Source organism: Ursus americanus, chromosome 24, assembly GCF_024610735.1.
Source record: "Ursus americanus isolate L20-20 chromosome 24, mUrsAme1.1.p, whole genome shotgun sequence".
In the NCBI taxonomy this organism is placed as follows: domain Eukaryota; kingdom Metazoa; phylum Chordata; class Mammalia; order Carnivora; family Ursidae; genus Ursus; species Ursus americanus.
The window spans coordinates 36,718,664-36,743,842 of record NC_142150.1 but is presented as its reverse complement, the minus strand read 5'-3'; the positions used below and the strand labels follow the sequence as shown (position 1 = coordinate 36,743,842).

Below are 25,179 nucleotides of genomic sequence, written 5' to 3'. Positions count from 1 at the left end.
GTTTTAAATTCCATTAAATTAGTTTGTGTATACAAAGACCTTAGAACAGAGTGTGACCCACAGTAAATCCTCAACCACTGATTTCCACTGATAAACACAGTAATATACATGCTATTATTTTCCTATAAAAGACTGTATGAGGCAGTCAGTGCTTGTTCAGCAAATTTCAAAACAGACACCCACATCCATATTAGGGACACTAAATCAGTTAGCGCTTCCGACATAAAAAAGGAACCAGCTGTGCATCTCAGAAATACTCAGCACTGCCTTTGGGGTTCAGAAAAACTGCAGGAGAGAAATGCAGATTTGACCTGAGTGAGGTGTGGAGTGGGGGCGAGTGTTGTTATCTGGACTGAAGGCACTTGTCCAGAGTCTCCGGCACTCATAAGTCACACTGCAGACATTGCAGGCCTGAAGAAAGGTAGGGACATGCCTTTCTAGGCTCTGGGGCTGATGGTTTTCTCATCCACTGGTTCTAGGATCCCTGGGAGTGGAATGAGACAGGATCAGGTCACTTCTCACAGCACGAACTGGTATTCTGGGTTGGGGTGGGTCTAGTGCACCTTTAAGTGTATGTTTGAGGGGTGGGTTGGAGAACATTCTTTGCTGCAGAGGATGGGGGTAAGGACAGGCTCCTAGAGGCTGATGCTGGATGAGGCGGCTTCAGGTACGTTTGATCCCTAATCCCTAGGCCCTTAGGAAACCGAAAGCAATATTTTATGCTTTTCACTAGGTATTTCATGTACTATTGAGGCTCCTTCTTCCGTGGTCTTTATTCTCTGTGTCTGACATCAGTTTTGTAATTCAGCAGTCAGAAAAGGCCTGTGATGTGCAGAATTTGGTGGAGATGCTGTCAGATGAAGATGGGGTCCCCAGTCTTACCCAGGCCCTGGGGTACACTGTGGTCTGACCTAGTTCTCCAACCGTTTTGGGGCAGCATTTGTGAGACACAAGCCCTGGACTGAAGATACCAGTGAGGAAGTCCACTGAAGAAAGAGATTTTGTAGATTCTTGGCATCTTTAAGATCAGAAAGCTTGAGGCAACTGTGCCTGATGCCCTTTTTCCTCAGATGAGGTCAGTGAAACCAAGAGAAGGGGAAATAACTTACCCAGAGTTAGACTAGTTAGTAAGAGAACCAGGACTAGAAACCAGATGTCTCAATTCCTAGTCCAGACCTTTTCCCTGCCCGAGTCCCAGTTTCTACTTTCCCATCATCATCCCCAACCAACCATCTAAGTTCAGGCCTCCTTTTGGGCCTCTAGTCTATTGCCTCCTTTCGGGCCTCTATTCTATTTTATAAGATTGACAAAGAAGGAGATGCGGCCACTCAGACCACCATTGCCATGCTCCCTCGTTGGCAGTTGGGACCCAGGAGGGAACTGGTGATAAAACATTAGGAAACAAGAGATGGGTGGCGGTGCTCACCCACAAGGAGATTTGGCATCAGTAGAAGAAAAATGGGGTGTTTTCTAGGTTTCTCCACATCTGTAGCAGGAGCAACAATGATAGAAAGACACTGTAGTTGTCAACAGCCCAACACATGTCACAAATAATATGGTAAGACTACAGTTCAGAGTCTTCCCCAATCTGGAGGAAATATTCCTCATACCTATCCAAACTTCTTTGTTGTTTTGGCTTCCTTTGTATTTGAAAATAGAAAAGTCGAGGCCTGGAGGGTAAACACATATTTATCCTTGTGGAATTTATCTTCCCTAGGCAATTAGCACATGGATTTCTGTGGTAGGAAGGTAGAAGGCAGTTAGGTAAATTTATAGTTAGAGTTCTTTAGAAGGACCAGAGCATCAGCCCCAAGTTACCAGGACCAGATGTATGTTGCCACAGAATTATGGAAAGACTGTTAGAGTTATTTGAAAGTGTTATTTTAATATAGTGTCTGCTTGGGGGAAGCTCACAGTCTTATTAAATATAGAAGGAGAACCACCAGGGATGTTTGACAAGATAAGGCCTACATCTCCTAACTCCTTAGTCTGAAGATAAGTCTGAGAGGTGAATGCAGAAATTTATTTGCATTAAAAAAGAAGTACGCTAAAGTACACCTTTAGTTGGACTAAGAATTACCAGTAGTTACTTTTACAATACTTTTGGCCTCTATGATGTAAGAAGGAAATAACAAATTTTTTTCTTTCTTTTCTAGTTTTATTTAAAAAATTGGCATACATCATCATATAAGTTTAAGGAATACATCATGATGATTTGATTGATATATTGTGAAATGATGACCACAGTCAGTTCATAATGTCCATCTTCTCTTATAGATACAACAAAAAGAAAAGAGGGAAAAAATTTCTCCTTGTGATGAAAATTCTTAGTATTTACTCTCTTAACAACTTTCCTATACCTTATATAGCCATGTTCACTGTAGTCATCGCATTGTGCATTGCGTCCCAAGTACTTATTGGTCTTATACTGGAAGTTTGCATCTTTTTACCACCTTCCTCCATTTCTCCCCACCCTGATCCTTCACCTCTGGTAACCACAATTCTGATCTCTTTCTATGAGTTTGGGTTTTTTTTTTTTTTTAAATAAGATTCCACATGTAAGTGAGATTATATATTTGCCTTGTCTCACATATTTCACTTAGCATAATGTCTCCAAGGTCCATCTATATTGTTGCATATTGTAGGATTTCCTTGGGTTTTTTTTATGGCTGAGGAATAATATAGTGTGTGTGTGTGTGTGTGTGTGTGTGTGTGTGTGTAATGCTGCCATGAACATGGGGGTACAGATATCTTTTCGAATTAGTGTTTTCATTTCCTTTGGACATACTCTCAAAAGTGAAATTGCTGGATCATATGGTCATTCTATTTTTTATTTTTGGGGATCCTCGACACTTTTCCACAGTGATTGATTTGCATATGTTGAACAATTCTTGGTCTCAGGAATAAATGATCCACTTGATCACAGTGAACAATCCATTCAATGTGCTACTGAATTCAGTTTCCTAGTATTTTACTGAGAATTTTTGCATGCATCAGGGATATTGGCCTCTAGTATCTTTATTAGTAGTGTTCTTCTCTGGGTTTGGTATCAGACTAATGCTGGCCTCATAAAATGAGGTTTGAAGTTTCCCCCTTTTTAATTCTTTGAAAGAGTTTGAAAAAGATTGGTGTTCTTTAAGTGTTTGGTAAAATTTACCAATGAATCCATTTGGTGCTGGGCTTTTCTTTGTTGGAAGATATTTTTTATTACTGATCTTATCTCCTTACTAGTGATTGGTCTATTCAGATTTTCTATTTCTTCCTGATTCAATCTTGGTAAATTGTAGGTTTCTAAGAATTTTTTCTTCTAGGTTGTCCAGTTTGTTGGTGTATAGTTGTTCATAGTAGCCTCTTATGATCCTTTGAATCAGTGGTATCAGTTGTAATGTCGCCTTTTTAATTCATAATTTTATTGATTTGGGTTCTTTCCCTTTTTTCCTTGGTTAGCCTAATTAAGGGTTTGTCAGTTTTGTTAGTGTTTTCAAAAAACCTACTCTTAGTTTGGTTAATCTCTTCTATTGTTTTTTAGTTCTCTATGTCATTTATTTCTGCTCTAATCTTTATTATTTCCTTTCTTCTGATAATTGGGACTCAGTTTATTCTTCCTTTTCTAGTCCTTAAGGTATAGAGTTAGCTTTTTTATTTGGGATCTTTCTTGCTTCTTAATGTAAGCATTTATTGCTGTGAACTTCCCTCAGAATTGCTTTTGCTGCATCTCACAAATTTGGTATGCTGTGTTCCCATTTTTGTTTGTCTCAAGAAATTTTTAATTTCCCCTTTAATTTTTTTGATCCTTTGGTTGTTCAGGAGTGTTGTTTAATTTCTACATGTTCATAAATTTTCCTATTTTCCTCTTGTTATTGATTTCTACCTTCATGCCACTGATGTCAGAGAAGATACATGGTATGATTTTAATTTTCTTGAATTTTCTAAGACTTGTTTGTAGCCAAACCTATGGTATATCCTAGAATGTGCCCTTGAGAAGAATGTGTGTTTTGCTGTTGCTCTAGTGTCTTTTCTCATCTACAGAACAGGTCTGGGGAACACTCTGACCAGGGCACTCGGTGAGATGCACATCTACCTGAATTGGATCCTTAAACAAGTTTTGAGTCTTTGTTCATAAAGGATATTCATCTATAGTTTTCTTTTTTGTGATGTCTTTTCTTGATTTGGATATCAAGGTAATACTGGCCTTGAACAATGAATTGGGAAGTGTCCTTCCTCTAGCAGTTTTTCCTGAGAGTTTTTGAAGAGGGGTTATTGAATCTTTTTAAAATGCTTAATAGAATTCACCAATGAAACCATATGGGCATGGGCTTTTCTTTGTTGGAAATTTTTAATTTCCTAATTTAAATTCTTGTTATAGATCTATACAGCTTTTGTGTTTCTTCTTCCATCAGTTTCATTAGTGTCTCCACAAGAATTTAACTGTCTCATCTAAGTTATCTCATTTATTGGCATATATTCACAGTAGTCTCATAATTTTTTTTTCTGTAAGGTTAGTAATCATGTTGCCTTTTTCATTTCTGATTTTAGTAATTTCTTCTTACAATTCTTCTTGTTCAATCTAGCTAGTGGTTTTCCAGTTTTGTTGATCTTTTCAAAGAATACCCCATTCCAAGTATTCATTGTTGTTTGGCTGTTTGTCATTGCTGTTTTGTTGTTGTTGTTGTTGTGTAGTGACTGCCAGATCTTTTCTGTGAAGTCTATATTCTTTGTAATCTGTGCACATTAGAATTTCTGTTTGATTAGTTTAATGGTCGGCTAATGATTTAACAGATCTCTTTAAGAGCCCCCTCCTCCCAATAAGTTTCCTACCCTTTTGTCTCAGGTCATGTATGTGTGCATGCATTGGGCAACTCTAATACTCCAATAGCTTCTAACTCTGTGTTTCTTTTCTCTTTAGCCTTTCCCTCTTGCTTGCACAGAGCCCCAAGGTAAGCCATAGTTAAGGAATTAGGGACCCCTCAGGTCTTTCCTGGGCACACATACAATGTATGGCCTTCTAGATTCCCAGGGATATATTAAGAATTTTTCAAGATCCTTGCAAAAATCTCATTCCTGTTTTTTTCTTCCAGCTTTTTCTTTACTCCAACTGTATCATCGCCTCAGGAAGCTGTGAATTAAACAATTTCTGATGATCACTTTTTTTTTAAGATTTTATTTATTTATTTGACAGAGATAGAGACAGCCAGCGAGAGAGGGAACACAAGCAGGGGGAGTGGGAGAGGAAGAAGCAGGCTCATAGCAGAGGAGCCTGATGTGGGGCTCAATCCCATAATGCCGGGATCACGCCCTGAGCCGAAGGCAGACGCTTAACCGCTGTGCCACCCAGGCGCCCCCCTCTGATGATCACTTTTGACAAACACCTTGGGGTTTGGGCTTCCATCACTGAATGAGCCTTGAGTCATATCAAGTAAAGACAAGATCTATGAGTAGAGCTTTTCCAGATGTTTTCCAAACAGGTCAAACAGTGACAATTCTCTGGGGATGGAGCTTTTTAAGGATTTCCAATTTTATTCTCACCCCTTCACAGGGTGTTATGTGGCTGGTTTCTGTAGCTTCTATGGTTCTAAGGCTTCTAGTTTTCAAGGCTACCACAGAGTTGGGAGAGGGTAATAGGAACAGGACAAGTTAAAACATGACAAAGCTCAAAAAAAAAAAAAAAATAGAGAGAATTGATGAAACCAAGAGTTCATTCTTTGAAAAGAGCAACAAAATTGACAAACTTTTAGCTAGATTATCTAAGACAAAAAGATGACTCAAATAACTAAATTATAAGTGAAAAGGAGCACAACTACTGATTTTATAGAAATAATAAAAGGATTATAAAAGAGTACTATGAACAACTGGTTCCCCAAAACTTGGATAACCTAAATTAAAAGGACAAATTCCTAGAAGTACACAGCCTACCTAGACTTACTCATGAAGAAATAGAAAGTCTGAAGAAGCCTATAACTAGAAAAGAGATTGAATGAATAATTGAAAACCTCCCAACAAAGAAAAACCAAGGACCAGATAGCTTCACTGGTGAAATCCACTAAACATTTAAAGAACAATTAACACCCATCTTTATCAACTTTTCCAAAACATTCAAGAGGAGGGAACATGCCTTAAGTCATTCCATGAGGTCAGCATTACCTCGATACCAAAGGCAGATAAAGACATGACAAGAAAACTACAGAACACTATCCCTTATAATTATCAATACCAATATCCTCAACAAAGAACTAAAAACCAAATTCGACAGCATATTAAAAGGATTATATACCATGACCAGGTGGGACTTATACCTAGAATGCAAGGATAGTCCAACATATAAAAATGGATTAGTCAATATGCCACATTAACAGAATGACATAGTCACACACGATCATCTCAATTGATGCAGAAAAAGCATCTGACAAAATACAAATCCTTTCCTGATAAAAGCATTCAGAAAACTAGAAATAAAAGGAAGTTTCCTTAACATAATAAAGGCCATATGTAAAAAAATTTATGGTCAACATTGTACTCAATGGTAAAAGAATGAAACCTTTTCCTCTAAGATCAGGAATAAGCAAGGATGCCTGCTTTTGCCAGTTTTATTCAGCATAGAAACGCAAGTCCCTGTCAGAGCAATTAGGCAAGATAAAGAAATAAAAGGCATCATCAGCATTGTAAAGGATGAAGTAAAATCATCTCTGTTCACAGATGACATGCTTTTATATATAGAAAACCCTAAAGATTACACACACACACACACGTTATAACTAATAAATGAATTCAGGAAAAGTTGCAGGACACAGAATCAGCACACAAAAATAACCTGCATTTCTCTACACTAACAATGAACATTCTGAGAAGGAAATTAAGAAAATAATTCAATTTATAATAGCACTGAAATAAGAAAAGATTTAAGCTTAAACTTAACCAAGGAGATGAGACTTTCAACACTGAAGATGGGTATTAAGGAGGGCACGTATTGCATGGTGCACTGAGTGTTATACGCAAGTAATGAATCATGGAACTTTACATCAAAAACTAGGGATGTACTGTATGGTGACTAACATAATATAATAAAAATTATTATTAAAAAAAAGAAAGCTGCAAAATATTCCTGAAGGAAATTGAAGATAACACAAATAAATGGAAAGACACTCCGTGTTCATGGACTGGAAGACACTATTGCTAAGATGTAAGTATTGAAAAGAATCGATGAAATACTCAAAGAAAATGTGGTTTATACATATATTGGAATACTATTCGGCCTTAAAAAGAAAAGAAGTTTTAGCACTTGGATACACATGAGTGAAATCAAGATATTTTGTCAAGTGAAATAAACAAGTCACCGAAGAACAGTATTGCATGATTCCATTTATATGAGTTTCCTACAGTAATTCAGTTCATGAGGACAGAAAGTAGAATAATGTTTGCCAGGGGAGGTGGAATTGGGGAGTTTCGATAGAGTTTCAGCTGAGAAAGTAGGAAAAGTTTTGGCGATGGAGAGTGGTAATGCTTGCACAACAATGTGATTGGACTTAAAGCTACTATTACACTTAAAACTAGTTTAAATGGTAAATTATATCTTGTGAATATTTTACCACAAAGAAAAAAATGACAAAGTTCAATATGCTCACCAAAATTCAACAATTGTCATTGAATAAATACTTTTTAGATTGTTGCAAGATCTTGGTTAATGTCTAGAGTTCTGAGAAAGTTGATTTTCACCATTTTCCCAGTGTGATCTCAATGCTTTTAAAGAAGAGTGGATTTTCAGATGCCCTCAAATGGCAATTCTGGAGGTGATTACCCCTTTACCATATTTTTGCTTTCTGTTTGTTTTTCTTATTTTTCTGTTTATCTTATCTCCTTCCTTGCCTTTTTGGCTGATGGATTACATTTTTTTATCATTCATTTTCTCATAACATTTTTCCTCCTTTATTGAAAAAAGTTACACAACCCACTTCTTATCTTTATTTGTAGCTTTGATTTTTTCACTCTTACTTGAAATCTAAAGTTACTATCTTCACCCATCTCCCAAAGAGCACAAGGACATTAGAAGACCAGTTCTTATCATCCCAATCCCAAATTTTGCTTTTTGGGGAGTCCAGTGTTTTCTATTTTGTCCTTATGTTTCACCTAATGAATCAGGTATTGTTGATCTTATTTTGTACAAACAACATGTGTACGTGCATGTTTACCAGTTTCTTTGCTAACCACTGTTTCTCATTTTTGAAGCACATCATTCAGAAGTTCTACTTAGTGAATATTCTATTTAGTGGTGTTTACCAGTGCTGGTAAACTCTATCAAGTGTTTACTTATCTGAAAATGTCTTCATGTCACTCTTGATCTTGAAGCACAGTTTTGGTGCATATAACAAAATTCTAGTTCATCATTGTTTCCTCTCAGGATTTTGAAAAATATTTTTCTGTGATTTCTGGCTTACATCATTATCAGTCTAATTGCTGTCTAATTGCTGTCACTTTGCATGGGATCTGACTTTTTGTTTTTACTACTCTTTTTTTTTTTTTAAGATTTTATTTATTTATTTGACAGAGATAGAGACAGCCAGCGAGAGAGGGAACACAAGCAGGGGGAGTGGGAGAGGAAGAAGCAGGCTCATGGCGGAGGAGCCTGATGTGGGGCTCGATCCCAAAACGCCGGGATCACGCCCTGAGCCGAAGGCAGACGCTTAACCGCTGTGCCACCCAGGCGCCCCTGTTTTTACTACTCTTAAGATCATATTTGGTCTTTGCTGTCTTGTAAATTCACCAAGATGTGTTTGAATATAAATTTTTGAAATAAAACTGCTTGGTGTATGTTATATGACCTGTGTCTGTGGGTTTATGTCTCATCAGTTAAGTATATATCCTTCCAAATATTTTCAATTTCGCCTATCCTCCATTTGTTGTCTTCTCTTTATAGTACTCTATACACATCTTGAACTTTTAATTCTGTGCTTATAATCTTTTCACATCCTCTCCATTTCCCTTTCTAGGTGACTTCTAGGTCATTTTTCCAGATTTATCTTCCAGTTCATGGATTCTCTTTTCAGTGTTCAGTGCAATCTAACACATTAACCAAGTATTTTTTTAATGTCGACGTTGTTTTCTTTACATTCGAAATTTGTCACATCACTTTGGCACTTTACCTGTGCTTTCTCATTTTTGTGATTCTGTTTTTATTTGAACAATTCATATTTATTACATATTCTGTATTTGATTATCATAATATCTGAAGCACTTTGTGTTTCTCATAACTGAATCTCTTGGTTTTTGTGCATTTGGTGATCTTTGATTATGATGATATACTCAGATGATTCTAATCTGTAGGATTTCTTGGAGATTTATGGGAAGAATTCTTGCTTCCTTCTTTGCAGACTCTAGTGTAAGAATTATTCAGAGATAGATGGCTTCCTACAAAAGTGGCTTTTTGATGTTTTTCTGTTATTCCCACCTTTTACGTCTCAGAACTATACTTGTCCAGGGAAGCTGCAGCTGTCAGGTGGTGTGTTTGTTCTCTGGATTATAAACAAGAGCATGTGTTTTATACCTCAGTGAGCCTCTTGCCTTTGGTAAGTGTACTCTGAAATCTGTGGCATAGTGTCTTGCTTCTTTGATACTCTTTCTGCATCTCCCCAAAATTCATCCTCAGTGCAGTCTTCATTGTTTTTGACAATTACTTCATCTGAATTATGGTAATTTTAGTTGTGTCCCAGTTTCAGAATGGAATTCTAATTTTCTTTTTCTGTATTGCTTTTGGAAGTATTCTAGAATAGAAGAAGAAACATTGACTTTTTGGTTATATCCTCTTATTCCTGATCCCGATCCTCTTATTCCTTATTCCTTATTCTCTTATTCCTTATTCCTTATTCTCCTTCATATTATGTATTCCTTATGAATTACTAATTATTTTTTTGTCATCTTATTTTTAAAGTTTTTGCTTTACTTATTATTTTATGATTTACTATTTTGTACTTTTCATTTTACTGCTTTCCAGAACTTTGAATATATGTGTTACTAAAATTAAATTAATGTTTTAAATGATTAATCTTTATTTTCATTTGGATTGTTTTCTCCTATCTATCTCTGAAATGGATTCATTTTTTTCTTATTTTGGCCAGTTTTTTGCTAGATAACTAATAATGTAGTTCCCTTTGCCTACCAGGTATAAATATACGTTAATAATCCTTTCCTGAGAAAATGAATTCTTTCCCACTACATAGAAAATGTGTGTTACTAGAACATTCTTTGATCTTGTGCTACCAATGAAAGAGCATGCATCTCCAAACTTGAGACTTTGATGGAGCCTCAGTGAAGTATGAATGGTATCAGAATTGATTGTGGCTTTACAAAGTCTTAAGTTTAACTTCCCTCAAAATTTATGGATGTGAGCCATGCAACATCTGAATATGGATTCAAATGAGTAGATACAGTGTTCCGGTGCTTTAAACTTACTTCCACATAACCTGACTGGGGTTACTATATTGACGAGAGAAAGTGGCATAAGAGTATTATGTTTGTGCTTTGAGTCTCAGAAAAATAATTTTATGTGTCCTTGCCATGCATTGGCAAGTCCGGATTTAAAACATTTAAATGGGGCAAGGGACTTAAATTCTCAGTGCCAGGGTTATGACTTGGGATCATAAATTCCATCCACAAAGTCTGGAATTTATAGGGTAAAAGCCAAGATTAAATAAATCGTACTTATTAAGATGAACCTGGAGGAGGTTTCCGGCTCTGAGAATATAACTGTGCTCCAACTAGAGAAGGGAGACCATAAAACACTTTACGATCAATGGGAACACAGATGATTCTGTGTAGTTTATTCCTATTATAAAAGTTATCTTTCAAAGGGGAAATGGTGGGACGCCTGGGTGGCTCAGTCGGTTAAGCGTAAGCTCAGGTCATGATCCCAGGGTCTTGGGATTGAATCCAGCATGGGGCTCCTTACTCAGCGGGGAACCTGCTTCTCCCTCTGCCTCTACCCCTGCTTGTGCTTGCTCTCTCTGACCAATAAATAAATAAAATCATTTAAAAAAACCCCACAGGGGAAATGGCTATAATCAGATAAAATGTGAATATAGACTTCATATATGTGAGGGGCCCAGCATATTCACCTCAATTCTATCTAGATTCCCTTCTCTTCAGTACTTTCTAGCATCTTAATGACACATGGCATTTCTCTCTCTGTTTCCTTCCTTAAGGTGCTTCTTGTTCCACTTTCCTGGCTGGCCTTTGCAATAACTACATTTTGCAAAGATGTTCTAATAGCTGCTATAATAAAGCAAGGGAATGTAGACCACAGTTCGTTCTGTCATTAACAGGACCTCATCCTAAGTTACATTTCTTATTGTAGCTCCTTTTCTGCTGCCATGGCAACCACTCAAGGACTAGAAGGGACCACAGGGGCTGGCCCTGGTGTGTCCCAGCCAGAGAAGTCTGCTGTTCTACACCCACATCTGTGGAAAGGGATGCCAGAGAAGTTCTTGAAGGGGGAACCTAAAGTGCTCGGGGTAAGTCTGTGGCAGATCTGGGAGTAACAGATCGTGTTGTAAACTCACAGCTGATCAGTTTTAATGACAAATACTCTGTCCCATTAACCTCATAATACATCAGCCAGCCCTAGAGATGTTGGCATTTGATGCTCAGGCCCTATCAGTCAAAAATGGTACAATATTCTATTACATCATGCTTCTAATCTCATTGTATTTAAAATATAATGACTTCAGATCTATTCTAGGTTTGTGGGTCATCCATGATAACTTTAACTTCAGCAGGGAAGAGCAACAAAAGAAAAGGCCACCACGTGTACACTAGCTGGTGTCCACTCAACAAATCTTTCTGGTAGCTGATTGCCCCACATTGTTACCGTGTCTGGGAAATTTTCTTAGCGAGCTCCTCAGAGGATGAAAATTCTTTCATTCTCTGTGCATTTCTGTCTGGAGTCTTAGGTGGGTGTGCCCAAAAGAAATGGACAGTTTAAAGAAAGATTAGTTCAGGTGGAAGGAGAGTGAACACAGGGGTTGATCTCTAGCCCAAGCTTTAAACCAATGGGACAAAATCATTATGACACTTTGTATCCTTTTTATGCCATGGGATGATTATACTCCAGTGCTTCTATTTTTAGACCCCTGTACTCCTGTCCTCAGGCCCTAGACACCAAGAAAAGATCATATTGCTCTTTTCTTTTTCTTCTCCTATACACATGCTCCTTCCTTCACATTATTTTTCCTTGCTTCCTAATTTCTGAGTCACTCCTATCTGAGTGTGCACAAAGGAGAGCAAGAGCTGCGGTAGGAGTAACGTCACAGGGGTCAGTAAAGCACCTTTGGGTAGGTCCTGGTACATTGTTTTTACCTTGAAAATGACTGGGACAATTGGGATAGATATCCCAAGAGACAATTTTAGTAAGTTAATATACCCATAGTTCTTTATATGAAAGAAAAATGACAGGAGAATATCAAGACCATCTGACTATTTCAAAAGATGGAGAAGAGGGTAACTTACTAGTTGGAAAGGAGGTGGTAGATAATCAGTTTTTACATTCTTCATCATTTCCAGGTTGTGCAGATCCTGATTGCCCTGATGATCTTCAGTCTGGGAATAATAAACATTAATGTCACATTTCCACTTAACGAACTTCATTATTTGTCAGAGTATGAGTTGTACAAAATTGCGGGATCACTGTTGGTGAGTAGCACACCTTCTGATCTAGTTGGAGACAACGTAACATATTTGCTAATATCCTGAGCTTAAGAATGATATCCTTACCCTATTTTGTAGTTCTATAACTTTGAGGAAAACACCTAATCTCCTTTTGACTCCCATTTTCTCACATTTAAAGTAGGAGTAATAGTATAAGACTCACAGAAACCTGTGGAGATTAAATATTTAGTATGTATCACAATATATTACAGCAGCATGTAGTAAAAGACCCAAACCATAATGGATTAAACACTGAAAGCATTTTGTTTCATAACAAGAAACCCAGTGGCTAGTCATTTCCAGTGTTGGTTAGTTCAGGAGTGCAAGGACCTCACTGAGGGATGACTGGCATATCATGTCAGACTTGATACATCTCATTGTTTATAAATGCTTTGTGTGCATAAATCTTTTATATTCCCAAACCAACTCTGGGCAAAGGTAATGGATTTGCCATTCTTGGCTTGGACTAATTGAGATTCACTTCTCAATCAGGCTGGAAAGTGTTCACTGAAGCTCATGAACAGAATGGAAGAGGAGACATGACTGGTATGCAGGCAATTTATAATCAGCTATCAAATCTTAGCAAATGGAGCTGCTATTAGATAAATTTTGTTTCATAAATTTAACAACAATAACTATGAAAATTAAAAAGTTAAAAAATTTTCCCTTAACATAAAATGTAAGAGAGTTTCTCTGCAAATTAAAAGTGTAAAAAGAACATTAAGTATCAAGTGACAAGAGGAAAATAAGTTTATAAACTGGTTTTATGTTAGAACCAGAAAACACTCTTCAAGTATTGTAGGGCTCCCATTCATCTACAAATTTGAGAATGAGAGAGTTGAGAGTTTTATCATAGAGTTGGCTTTTTGTTCCCCCTTGCCTGTTTACAGAAGTCGTCCAAGATTTGAAGAGCAGCATATGCTGTGTTACTCCTGGGCATTTGTACCATGCTTTACACGTCTGATGATACTAATGTCAATAATGGCTTTTATTCAATACTTACCATAATCTGGGTACTCTTCTAAGTGCTTTGTATATTCAATTCCATTTGTGCAACCATCACAGACTTATGAGGAAGGATTTACCATTGCCCTCATTTTGTGGATGAAGAAACTGGGACTTGGAGAAATTAAGTGATTTGCCCAAAATCATGCTATTATTTGTTACAGGAATCAGGGCTCAAACAGGGTTTTCTGATTTCAGTCTTGCAGACATCAGCCACTGGCATTTTCTGCTTCCCCTTTAATTTCCTTTTCAGGACCACTTTGGAAACCAGTTCTTATAATTTATGTCCTCTACACATGTTCTATAGATTTCCAGGAACTGTGTGAGCTGTGTTTGTCAATTGAGCTGTCACTCAGACCATCGTAGGAATCCCACTAGATGAGTCTTTGCTTCACTGGTGGAACATTTTTGCTGCTACCTTCCATTATTCTTTCAGCCTTATTTCCAAACCTGTGAAGTGCTTTCCTTTACTCTGTTATACAGTACAACAACCAATACCAAGAGCCAATCACAAGCTTCTCTTATTTTTGACAATTTAGTCTCCAGTACAGCTATAAATCTTTTTCCAGAATGCTATAAAATTATTCCTTCATGAGTCTATCTGTTCAAGTTTTCTTTTGTGGACTTTTGGAACATTGTAAAGTTTTACTCAGACACATTATTCCTAGTTCTTGGTAAGATTTTTCCTCTCAGAAACTTAATATGTTTTTTGCTATGATAAATGAAGTTCTCTCATTAAATCCTGTCTTTAAACACACAAATACAGGGACACCTGGGTGGCTTAATTAGTTAGGCGTCTGACTCTTGATTTCAGCTCAGGTCATGATATCATAGTCGTGACACTGAGCCCTGCATCAGGCTCTGCATTCAGTGCGGAGTCTGCTAGAGATTCTCTCTTTCCCTCTCCTTCTGCCCCTCCCCCCACTCATACACACTCTCTCTCTTTCTCTCTCAAATAATTAAACAAATATTCACAAAGACACACAAATACATATGTATTTGTATGTAATTGCTGTATATAATGTTCTTCCCGTGTGCCTTACCTAATTTTCTTAGAGTTTATAGTAGCCTTTAGTTGATATTCTTAGAGATCTGCAGCATAACACATTCATATTTAAATAGCAGTAAATGCAACCATTTTCCTCAAATATTTTCTTACATAGTTATTTTGGTTAATATACTAAGAAAAGTAATATGTGCTCATCTACATTTTTATCTTGATTTTGACTTTAATAGAGATGGCCCTAGTGTTTCCTCAATAAATATGGTAAAGACTTTCAGACCAAGACAAATGTTCCATCATGTATGGAAAATGGAAATCTTCATATTTTATTAATAATGTTTAAGTCATAATGTTGAATTCTGTTAAATGTCTTAACGTAAACATGAATAACAGTTAGATGTGAATTTTCTCCTTAAATCTGTATTTATAAATTATAATAATATTCAATGTTAAAGAACCTGGACATTTGAAAGAATATCCCACATAGTCATGATTCATTTCATATATTATGATGGATGATTCTCCCTGGTATTTTTTTCTAGAGATGACTTAATGTTTACCATCTCCATGTCTTGGTATTTATAAATGTTTTGAAGAAATTTACCAAGCTATTTCATTAGACCAGTCTTTGTTTGATATTAAGATACAATTTTTGAAACTCCTGAAATCAAATTGGAAAGCAAACCCAGAAATTCTAATAGTCAAATAGTTTAAGGCAGGAGGCATCCAATCAACTTGATTCCAGCTGTTTTAGCTAAATGGAAAATAATTACCCAACTGATGGAGGCAGATAGAATAGTATATTATTAAAATTTTTTAAAAATAATCAGCATCTAATATGGAATTTTAAAACTTTCTTTGCTACTATTTTGTTTATAACTTTTAATAGTCATTTTAAGTAAAAATGATATTTAGTTTCTTTTCTTTTCTAAAATCATATTAAATTTTGATATCATATTAGGGTTTCTTCATATCAGGAATTTAGAAGCTTTCTTTATATTTCAAGGCCCTCAAATGTCTAAATACCATTGCAGTTTGACTTTTTTTGAAAGGCTTGAAAAATTCTCCCGTGAATCCATCTGGTAGAATTTCTCTGTTGTTTCTGGAAAAAGAGGAGAGTTATTTATAATCTTTTGTGTTTCTCCCAATATAATTGGTCTGTTTAAAAAATTTATCACAGTCAGGGGTAAGTTTTAGTAAGTTTTGACTTCAAATATTTGTTTAAAGTTTTTTACCTGAATTTTTTTCCTCTTGTTACTAGTTTATTGTTTCAGGGTCCTTGTCAATTGCAGCAGGGGTTAAAACTACAAAAGGTCTGGTGAGTAATGTTTCCTTTTTTTTTTTTTATCTGTTTGCTTATTTTTGTCCCAAAAGAAGAAGAACTAACCAAGTATTTATTCTACAAGAGTACAAGATGGGTTTTGTTTGTTTTTTAAAAGTCAGGAGAGATGTTTTATATAGTTGCATTGGTCTTTCAGAAATTATAATAAAAAATTGGCTGATCATGAAATTACTGATATGACAAATGAATAGTTTGGAAAGGCAGTTGTTGAGAGAATCTTTATGAAAATACAGAGAATTCCTGAAAAGGAATGTCAAATGGGACTAGACAAACAGATCTTGCAACTTGAGATCCAGTCCACAGCAGTGACACCAAGTGTTGGTGTGGCATAGTTTTTGTTGACTTATTGGTTAAAGTGTATTCCAACTGTTTATGGAAAGGATTTTCATTTGGCTTGCAATGAAAGAAATTCACAATAAGGCTATTAAATAAGGAAAAGCAAATTTAACACACAACTCTCATGCCGATATGTCTTTCACAAAGTCAATAAAAGGCAAAAGCCCAGATCTCAACATATGTTTTTGCTGGCTAAAGACCATATATGAGTTTTCTTTGCTCAAAGGATAAAGATCAGACTACGGAGCGTGATCTCTATGGGTTTTCCAAATCTGACCTCAGTATGTCTCCCTAGCATCTGGTCCAGCCATCACCATTAAAATCCCCCTCATGCTACAGCCACACTAAACCTCTCATGCTTTCTTGGAGAATTTTAGTTCTTATAATTAGCCTCCAAGGGAAGAGAATGCAGGAAAAGGAATACAGAGCAGAGGTCATACACAAAAAACATGGGAGCCACATTTAGAAAATAATGTGCAGCCAGGCACCTGACACAGAGCACATCAGGAGATGGGCATGGACAGAACTGTCCAGCTAACATGGAAAAAAGAGTTTATCTCATGTGTGTGGGTCGTCTGAAGGATTCAAGCTTGGAAACAACAGGATCATGTTTGTGTTTGGGCAGGAGACAAGCTGGAAGTGCTGTGAGGGGAGAGACACGTGAGGAGACAGCACAGCAGTCAAGATAGGACTGGGCTGTGAGGACAAGAAGCGAGGGGTGTGGAGGGCTTGTTGGTGACACCCCTGAGGATACCACTGGATTGCTGAATTGATTTTCCTTCCTTCCTAGATCAGAAGTAGCCTAGGATTAAACATCTGCAGTTCTGTCTTAGCTGCATTTGGGATCTTGCTCGGTGCAAGCCACATGAATGGTTTTCGATTCAATCTCGCTCACTGCAGGGATTTTGGGAACTCAGAGAACTGCTTCATGTCCCTATCTATTTTAATGGTGAGTGCTTCCTCTTTTCTTGGGGTACTGTGATGGAAGCAAGTCACAGGAGCTCTGGATCTGGCAAAAGTAGCACTCCATAGTCCCTAACTGATGAATGAATCACTTTGGGAAATTGCAAATGACTGAAGAAAAGGGAAATCTTTCATTTAGGAGCCAGGCCCATGTCTCATCTTTCTCTTTGTTCCTCCATATGTGATGAGAGAAAGTGGGAAGGAAGCTCAGAGTTATAGAACACCTATTCTCACTAGTTAGTATGCTAAACATATTGCGTATTTTTTTTTCTGTTTAATTTCAAAACACCAATTCTGTTATCCACTCTAAAAAGGGAGCCCAGATGTCAATCCCTCTGTGTTCCCAGAGCTCTCTGATGGAGTTTTCTGGTTTTCTAATAATAAAATAAAATTATCTTGAACATTATCCAACAGGTGGCAAATCACCCATTACCCCTCCCCACACCTCTGGATGTTCTTGCAAGATTAAGCACTTTGGGCCTCAACATCCACCTCCTGGCAAATTCTCAGTTTCCATTCTGTATTTCTCTACTTCTCGGTACCACTTGCCCTCATTTAGATGTTATCCTAATGGCTTTAATTCTCCAAATTGCCACTTACACAAAATACTGTAGGTTGTGAAGCTGTGGGCCTCTGGGTAAGTGCAGGGAGGGAGCGTTCTTGAGGCACAGCCCTGGCTAAAATGCAACTGCATCTTTATACTAAAAAGTCTTTAAAAAAAAAAAAAAAAAGTCTGTTAGCCATTCTCGGCACTGCTGAGTTTCTTGTCGTCTCCCCTCCGTGCAAGCTTTCTTCCGACCTTTCTCCATGCTGCTTAGTTAGTTCTTTGTCTCACTGTCTCTTGTCTTCACCAAAACGTGGAAACTCAGCATTCTTCTGGACTCATTATGCCTCTTCTTCATTCCACGCTAATCCTTGGTAAGTCCTGAGTGTTGTATAGTCACACCAAAATAACCCCTTGACTGTCTCTGCTAAACTGATTCATACTCTCCTTGAGGTTTCTAACAGGGTTTATTGTAGGCAAGTTTATTTCTTGCCATTTACTCAAAATAAGAGAGTTTCTTCAGAGACCTTAGATTTTTCCCCCCAAGATCATGCATTTAGGAACTGGCAGAAGCAAGATGAGACTCTGTGTTTTCCTGCTTCCAATGTCCTGTTCGTATTTATATTTAATATTGTTCTATGTTGTTATCCTGAAGAAGAAACCTACTTTCAGATTCTGCAGTTCTGTCCGTTTTCAGTCTGTCAGGATACAGTGCTAAGGACCAAACCTGGAGTGGACCGGCTTCATGGGGCTAGCTGCCTGGGCATAGGACCTGCTCAGGCACACAGGGCTTACCAGTTAGAAGAGCCCTACACCTGCTTTACTACTCTTCTGTTGCTGTCTTAAAGTTCTTGATGATTTTTTAACAAGAGGCCTTCTAAATAAGGTAGCTGGTTCCATCTTCATCTCAATCACCTTCTCCCAGAGCCCATCACAAATTCCTATTGTGTGAACACTTTTTTTTTGCCTTTCCTATAGCAGGACAAATCCATAAGGGCATCATGGGATCTGAAGTATCAGGTCTCCTCCTGCCTGTGCACCTGTATGGTCAGTCTGCAGGTCTGTGAAACCATACTTTACTCCTGGTCCTAGCATTGGTACTCTAGGAGACATAAGAAGGAGACCAGGGCCCTACCTTTAGGAGCTCCTTGGAGGAAAGTATAGAAATATTGGAAAGCAGCTACAGGTTGATGAAGGCCTAAGAGTTTACTTTCAAATATGATTATAAAAAGAGGTTAGAAAAGGTGAGCTCTTTGCAGGAAAGAGGACAGCACACACTACCTGGAATGATTAGGCAGAACAGTATGAAATTGCCAATGATCAACTCTGCTTGATCTAGAAAGACAGTGGTTTTATATGGCTCAAATTCATATATTATGTATATATATATTTGCTGTTTTCTGTTGGAAATCCATCCTGACCACTGTTTTTTGTAAATGGAGTTTTATTGGGACATAGCCATACCCATTTGGTTACATATTATCTATGGCTGTTTTGGTACCCTAATAGCAGAATTGAGTATTTGTGACAGAGACCTTACGGCCTGTAAAACTAAAATATGTGCTAGCTGGCCTCTTACAGAAAGTTTGTCAATTCCTGGTCTACCCCATTAGATCCTTGAGGTTAGGGAAATTGTCTGTTCTATTTACTGCTCCATCTTCTGTGCCTACAACTATCCTGAAACATAGAGGCTACAATATGTTGAAGAGAAGAGTAAATAGATTTTAAAAAAATGATGAATGCCAGTTATCTCAAGGCCCAGTTGAGTCTGTGTCACTTTGTGTCCTGGGCTCTTGATCAATTGGCACTTCCACAAGGATAGGGAGAGAAAAAGAGAGAATATTTAGACCATGGACCCCAGGCATCCAATTCCGATTTTTAGGAGTAAGAGTACTGCTCAGTGTTTCTCAAATCTGACCATATATTTTGGTTAAAGATTAAACCTAAACTCAGTTCTCTGGGGAGATGGATTAAAGACTGATTAACTTGATTTTTATTGTTATGTTAGTTTCTTATTGCTGCTGTAACAAAGTTATTGCCAACTTAGTGACTCTGGACAACATAAACGTATTATCTCACAATTCTGGAGGTCAGAAGTATGAAAATGGTTCTCATTGGGTTAAAATCAAAGTGTTGGCTGAGCTACATTCCTTTCTGGAGGCTGTGAGGGAGAGTCCGTTTCCTGGCCTTTGCCGGCTTTGAGAGGCTGCCCACAGTCCTTGGCTTGTGGTCCCATCCTCTGTGTTCAAAGCAAACAGTGCAACATCTTCAAATCTCTCTTGGACTTTGACTCTTCTGCCTCCCTCTTCTACTTAGAAGGCTTCTTTAATTATTTTGGGCCCACCCAGATAATCCAGAATAATCTTTCCATCTCAAGGTCATTTAATAAATGGCCTTAATTTAATATGCAAATTTAATTCTCCTTTGCTATGTAACTCGACATATCCCTGGGTTCCAGAGGGTAAGATGTGGACCTCTTTGGTCTATTAATATTCTGCCCACGATTATTACTCTGCCTATAACTACCAAGATAAGAGATCATACTATCGTGTCAACTAGATGGAATTTCTGCTGTTTGAAAAACCTAAGTTAACTTTATGATCCCTTACCCCCTTTAAAGAGTTTTCACATTCTGTATCTACAATTGCACTGGAAGATAGAGGGTGGGGAAAAGTGATTATTTTATTAATGAAAAAAATGAAAGGGTGTGCGACATTCAGCAGGCCAACACTGGCCAAGGGTGTATGGCTGCAGTGAGGAGCCGGTTCTTCTGACAGCAGGCCAGTCCTTGTAGCCTTGTAATCAGATGGTCAGTGTTTTCATCTTGCCATCTCTATTTCTCACGTTTCCTGGTTATACGTTTGTTCCTAGGGTCTGGAAGCTATGGTGATTCTGCTAGGTGTGCTTGAGTTCTGCATTGCTGTGTCCCTCTCTGCCTTTGGATGCAAAGTAACCTGTTGCCATCCTGAGGGGGTGAGTACTGGGCTTGCCTCGACGACATCTGTATTAGTTCTCGGTGACCATGTAATATATTCCAGAAACTTAGAGGTTTAAACAACACACATTTATGACTTGTCAGTTTCCATGGGTGAAGAGTCTAGGCACAACTCAGCTAGTTCCTCTGCTCGGGATCTGACAAGGCTGTAATCAAGAAGCTGGCTGGGGCTGTGGTCTCAGCTGAGGCCTTGGATCTCTTCCAGCTCATGGAGCAGAATTGATTTCCTTTCAGCTGTGCAACTCACAACAACGGACTTCTGCTTTTGAGGCCAGCGAGAGAGTGGAAACCTCCCATGCTCTAGGTTTCTTTTAAACAGCTCCCATGTTTAGGCCAAGTCTACCCAGAATTATGTCCTTTTTTAGATGGAGGTATACAGCTTAGTGATTTGACAATTCTATCCAGTGCCCAGTGCTCACCGTGGTAAGTGTCACCTGTCACCATGCAAGGTTATTACAATATAATGACTATATTCCCCACGTTGTACTTTTCATCTTCACGACTGATTGATTTTATAACTGGAAGTTTGTACCTCTTAAGCCCCTTCATCTATTTTGCCCATCCCCCACCCACCTCCCCTCTGGCAACCACCATTTTGTTCTCTGTGTTTAAGAATCTGTTTTGTTTGTTTTATTTTTTAGATTCCACATGTGAGGGAAATCATATGGTATTTGTCCGTCTCTGCCTTACTTCCCTTAGCATAATTCCCTCTAAGCCCATCTATATTGTCATGGTTGACAGGATCTCATTCTTTTTTATGGCTGAGTAGTATATATCCATCTTGTTCATCCATTCATTTATCAATGGATCCTACATTACTTCCATATCTTGACTATTGTAAATAATGCTGCAGTAAACATAGGGGCACATATATCTTTTCAAATTAGTGTTTTCATTTTGTTTGGGTAAGTACTCAGTAGTGGAATTACTGGATCATTGGTATTTCTATTTTTAATTTGTTGACGGACCACCATACTGTTTTCCACAGTGACTGCACCGATCTACATTCCCACCGACGGTGCAGGAGGCTCCACATCCCCACCAATGCTGGCCATTCTGACAGGTCTGTGAGGTGGCACCTCAGTGGTTTTGATTCGCATTTCCCTGATGACTAGTGATGTTAATAAGCACCTTTTCCTGTTGGCCATCTGTATGTCTTCCTTGGAAAACTGTTTACAGAATACTGTTCTTTTTGATAAACTCAAAGTCAACTGCTCAGTAACCGACTCACAGGAGCGCTATCCCGTCATCTACACAGGCCCCACCCATACTCAAGCAGGGGGAGTCACGTAGCGGCAGAGTCTCTGGGTGTCATCTTAGCATCTTGCCTACCACAATGAATAAAGACAAACTAATTTTCTCCATCCTTACTCCCCCTAGTCCTCTCTTAGTCCAGATCAGAGACTACTTCACAATGGAGAGGTCCCCCGAGAGTGCCAGATTTTGCTCCATTATCCTATCATAGCAGCCTTCCCTGGGCTACTGAAGAAAGTCAGTGTTTCAAACTTCTTTACCAATGTGTGCATACCTGCCCATCTCTTACCCTGAGACCTGCAGCAGAGCCTCCTGGCCACTGAAAGAACATCACATAGAGAGAGGGGATTGGCAAATGGGAAGAGAGAAGAGACCAAGAGGCACTGGGAAGAACAGGACAAGGATATCTTCCAAGAATTGAATTAAAATGCCAAGAGTCGCTCATAGTTTTATTATCCAAAGGCAAATCCTAAAATAGTAATAGTTCGATGAGATTATTTTTTCTCTTGCTCTTCTCCACCATTTTGTGTCTCTTTACTTTCTTTTGGGGCTTCTGTGCTACACCACATCTCCTGCCCCACAGAAGAGAGGTGGACTAACTCTGTCCATGGCCTTTGGCATTGTAAGACCCTAGAGGTTAGAGTCTTCAGCAATTCCTAATGACTTTGTAATTTCATTAAGTGAAGCTTTTTATTTTCATTGACCACAGCATTGGCACATGGGAGCAAATTCTGTAGTAACCTTCTTATCATAATGTCTAGGCCTGTGTTCCCTTCTGCTCCTGGAGTTACAGAGCTGGGAAAAGCTGCTCCCAGAAATCCCTTGGTGTAAATCCAGAAGAGCAACGTCTTTGAGGCATTAATGCTGAAGTTTCATGTCTTCCTGTTCCTATCCTCCCCCCACCCCCCACACACATACATACTCCATTTCACACTGAGTTTGTGGAAGAAAGACCAGCATTTTCATTAGTTTGCTGATGGTTCCTGCCTTTCTGGATCACTGTGGTTTTTTAAATGATTGAGTCATGGCCAGCAAATCATGATTTGGGTATGTTGTTGCCATCAGAATAAAGAACCGGATTTGAAAGAGGAGCTCTAAATTTTCTGTAACACCTTGGTTTCCAACGTGCTGTGCACCATCATCTATATGTAAGATCAGTCCACTTACAGGGTCACAGAAACAGCCAAAAGCTATCACTGCGTGTTTTTCCAAGGTCCAGTCTGATCTCCACAATGCCAGAGAAACCCCACCAAGTCAATCTGAAGACCAAATTCAGAGAAGAAAGAGTAGACTCTGATAGTGATGCCATTGTGTTGACAGGAAGGGGAAGCCCTGTGATTTTTCGGTTGAGTTACCTATGGCGTTCTGATTGACTTCGCAGGTTGTGTTGATTATGCCATCAAATCCTCACGGGGCAGAAACTGCATCTCCTGTGCCATTTTCAGAGGGTTTGATGCCACCAACAGACCAACAGCAAAATGTTCCAGAAAATCCATCCTGAAAGTTGTGCAAGAACCCCATTTGGGAAAGTACGAGGATCCAGCTGTGATATATATATCTATAATTCAAAATCGTGTCTTCATTTTACCCCCAGAACTCAACAGCTCATTTTACTGGCTCTTTATCAACAATAGCAGGAATTAAATAAATGAATCATGCACTGAATGAGTCAGTGGTGCTTGAAAGTGTTTATCCATTGGGGCGCCTATGTGGTTCAGTCGGTTAAGCATCTGACTCTTGATTTCAGCTCAAGTCATGATCTCAACATCACATGAGATCAAGTCCCATGTCAGGCTCCTTGCTGAACGCGGAGCCTACTCCAGAGTTACTCTTTCCTTCTCTCTCTGCCCCTCCCTGCTTGTGCTCTTTCTCTCTTTAAAAAACAAACAAACGAAAACCCAAAAAGTTTTTAACCATCTTCAGAACTTTATATAAGGACATTAAGTTGATAAATTAGATTCAGCAGAAGAAGGTCAAAAAGACATTGCTGAAATGAGGGCTCCTTAAGGACTATGTTTGTCTGCTTCCCTGGCCATTGCTCCTCCTACTTGTTTGATTTTCTTCTCCTGCCTTTGGGAATGCAAGGTGTTTTTACCTTCAGAACATTGATATGCATAGCTTTCCCCTCTCCTTCCTTTTCCTGTTTTTCTCCTACCATAGAAAATACCTTCTAATGCACAGTCAGTCCTTGTATGCACACAAACCGTTATTTGAATGTAAGTACACATAGAGTAAAAATCATTTCATGCATCAGCTTTAATTTATATTTTTGATCTCTCTTCCCGTTTCTCTTTCTCCCTCCTTCCTTACCTTCTCTCTCTCCCCCCACTTTTTCTCCTTCTCTTCCCTCCGCATTCTCTCTCTCCTATAGGGCAGGATTATATCTTAATCAAGTATGTATCCAGTACCATATATGTGATTGTGCAATACATGGTATTTCCTGAATGCTCATTAAATACATTTGATTTATTACAGAGCAACAATAAATTCAATTAAATAGAAACAATAAGTTCATGCACTGCCTACTTCCTAGTCAGATGTGATATGGTGGAAAGGAACTAAGTGATGATATCAGGAAATGTAGTGTGGTGGTAAACAATGGGGGCTTGTAAATCAGACAATCCTGGGTTTTCATCTTGAAAATTCCATCTCTCCCAGTTGCCATGCATACCACAAAATGTCTCTGTGCTTCCTATTTCTCTTCAGTAAAATAGTAATAATATCCCATGGCTCGTAGACTTGTGATAATATAGGTAGAGCAACTACCACTCTGGCTGGCACGACTGAGCCATAAAAGCTTTAATACACACATACATGAATACTTATGTGCATGTATATGTATTTGTGGGTATATCCCTGCAGTCTCATTTTATTAAACACATATTTATAAAGTGCCTGTGATGGGCAGGCATCCAGAGAGTGATGTGCTTCCTCTCATGTAGGTTGAACGTAGGGGGCAGAGCATAGCTGAACATGTAAACAAGCAGTCAAAAGATTTTCATGTGTTGTTAGAAGCTATGATGATGAAGCAAGTTAGCAGGCTAACA

General features: G+C 38.3%; 1 protein-coding gene across 1 annotated transcript; it reads left to right on the top strand.

Moving 5' to 3' along the window:
• Nucleotides 1–219: 219 nt before the first annotated feature.
• LOC123785356 (membrane-spanning 4-domains subfamily A member 4A-like) lies at nucleotides 220–23,797 on the top strand. The gene is made up of 7 exons (XM_045787100.2): nucleotides 220–421; nucleotides 11,342–11,498; nucleotides 12,547–12,675; nucleotides 15,960–16,016; nucleotides 17,167–17,325; nucleotides 20,755–20,856; nucleotides 23,514–23,797. Exons 2-7 carry the CDS (start codon nucleotides 11,358–11,360, stop codon nucleotides 23,631–23,633), a joined length of 708 nt encoding a protein of 235 aa, XP_045643056.2. The 5' UTR covers nucleotides 220–421; nucleotides 11,342–11,357; the 3' UTR covers nucleotides 23,634–23,797.
• The last annotated feature ends 1,382 nt before the right edge of the window (nucleotides 23,798–25,179 follow it).

What these genes read in the sequence shown, in the direction of transcription:
- LOC123785356 (XM_045787100.2), top strand. Translation starts at nt 11,358, where the DNA reads ATGGCAACCACTCAAGGACTAGAAGGGACCACAGGGGCTGGCCCTGGT. An exon ending in GGGAACCTAAAGTGCTCGGG is followed by an intron (nt 11,499 to 12,546) that starts GTAAGTCTGTGG and finishes CATCATTTCCAG; the next exon opens with GTTGTGCAGATCCTGATTGC. An exon ending in TGTCCCTATCTATTTTAATG is followed by an intron (nt 17,326 to 20,754) that starts GTGAGTGCTTCC and finishes GTTTGTTCCTAG; the next exon opens with GGTCTGGAAGCTATGGTGAT.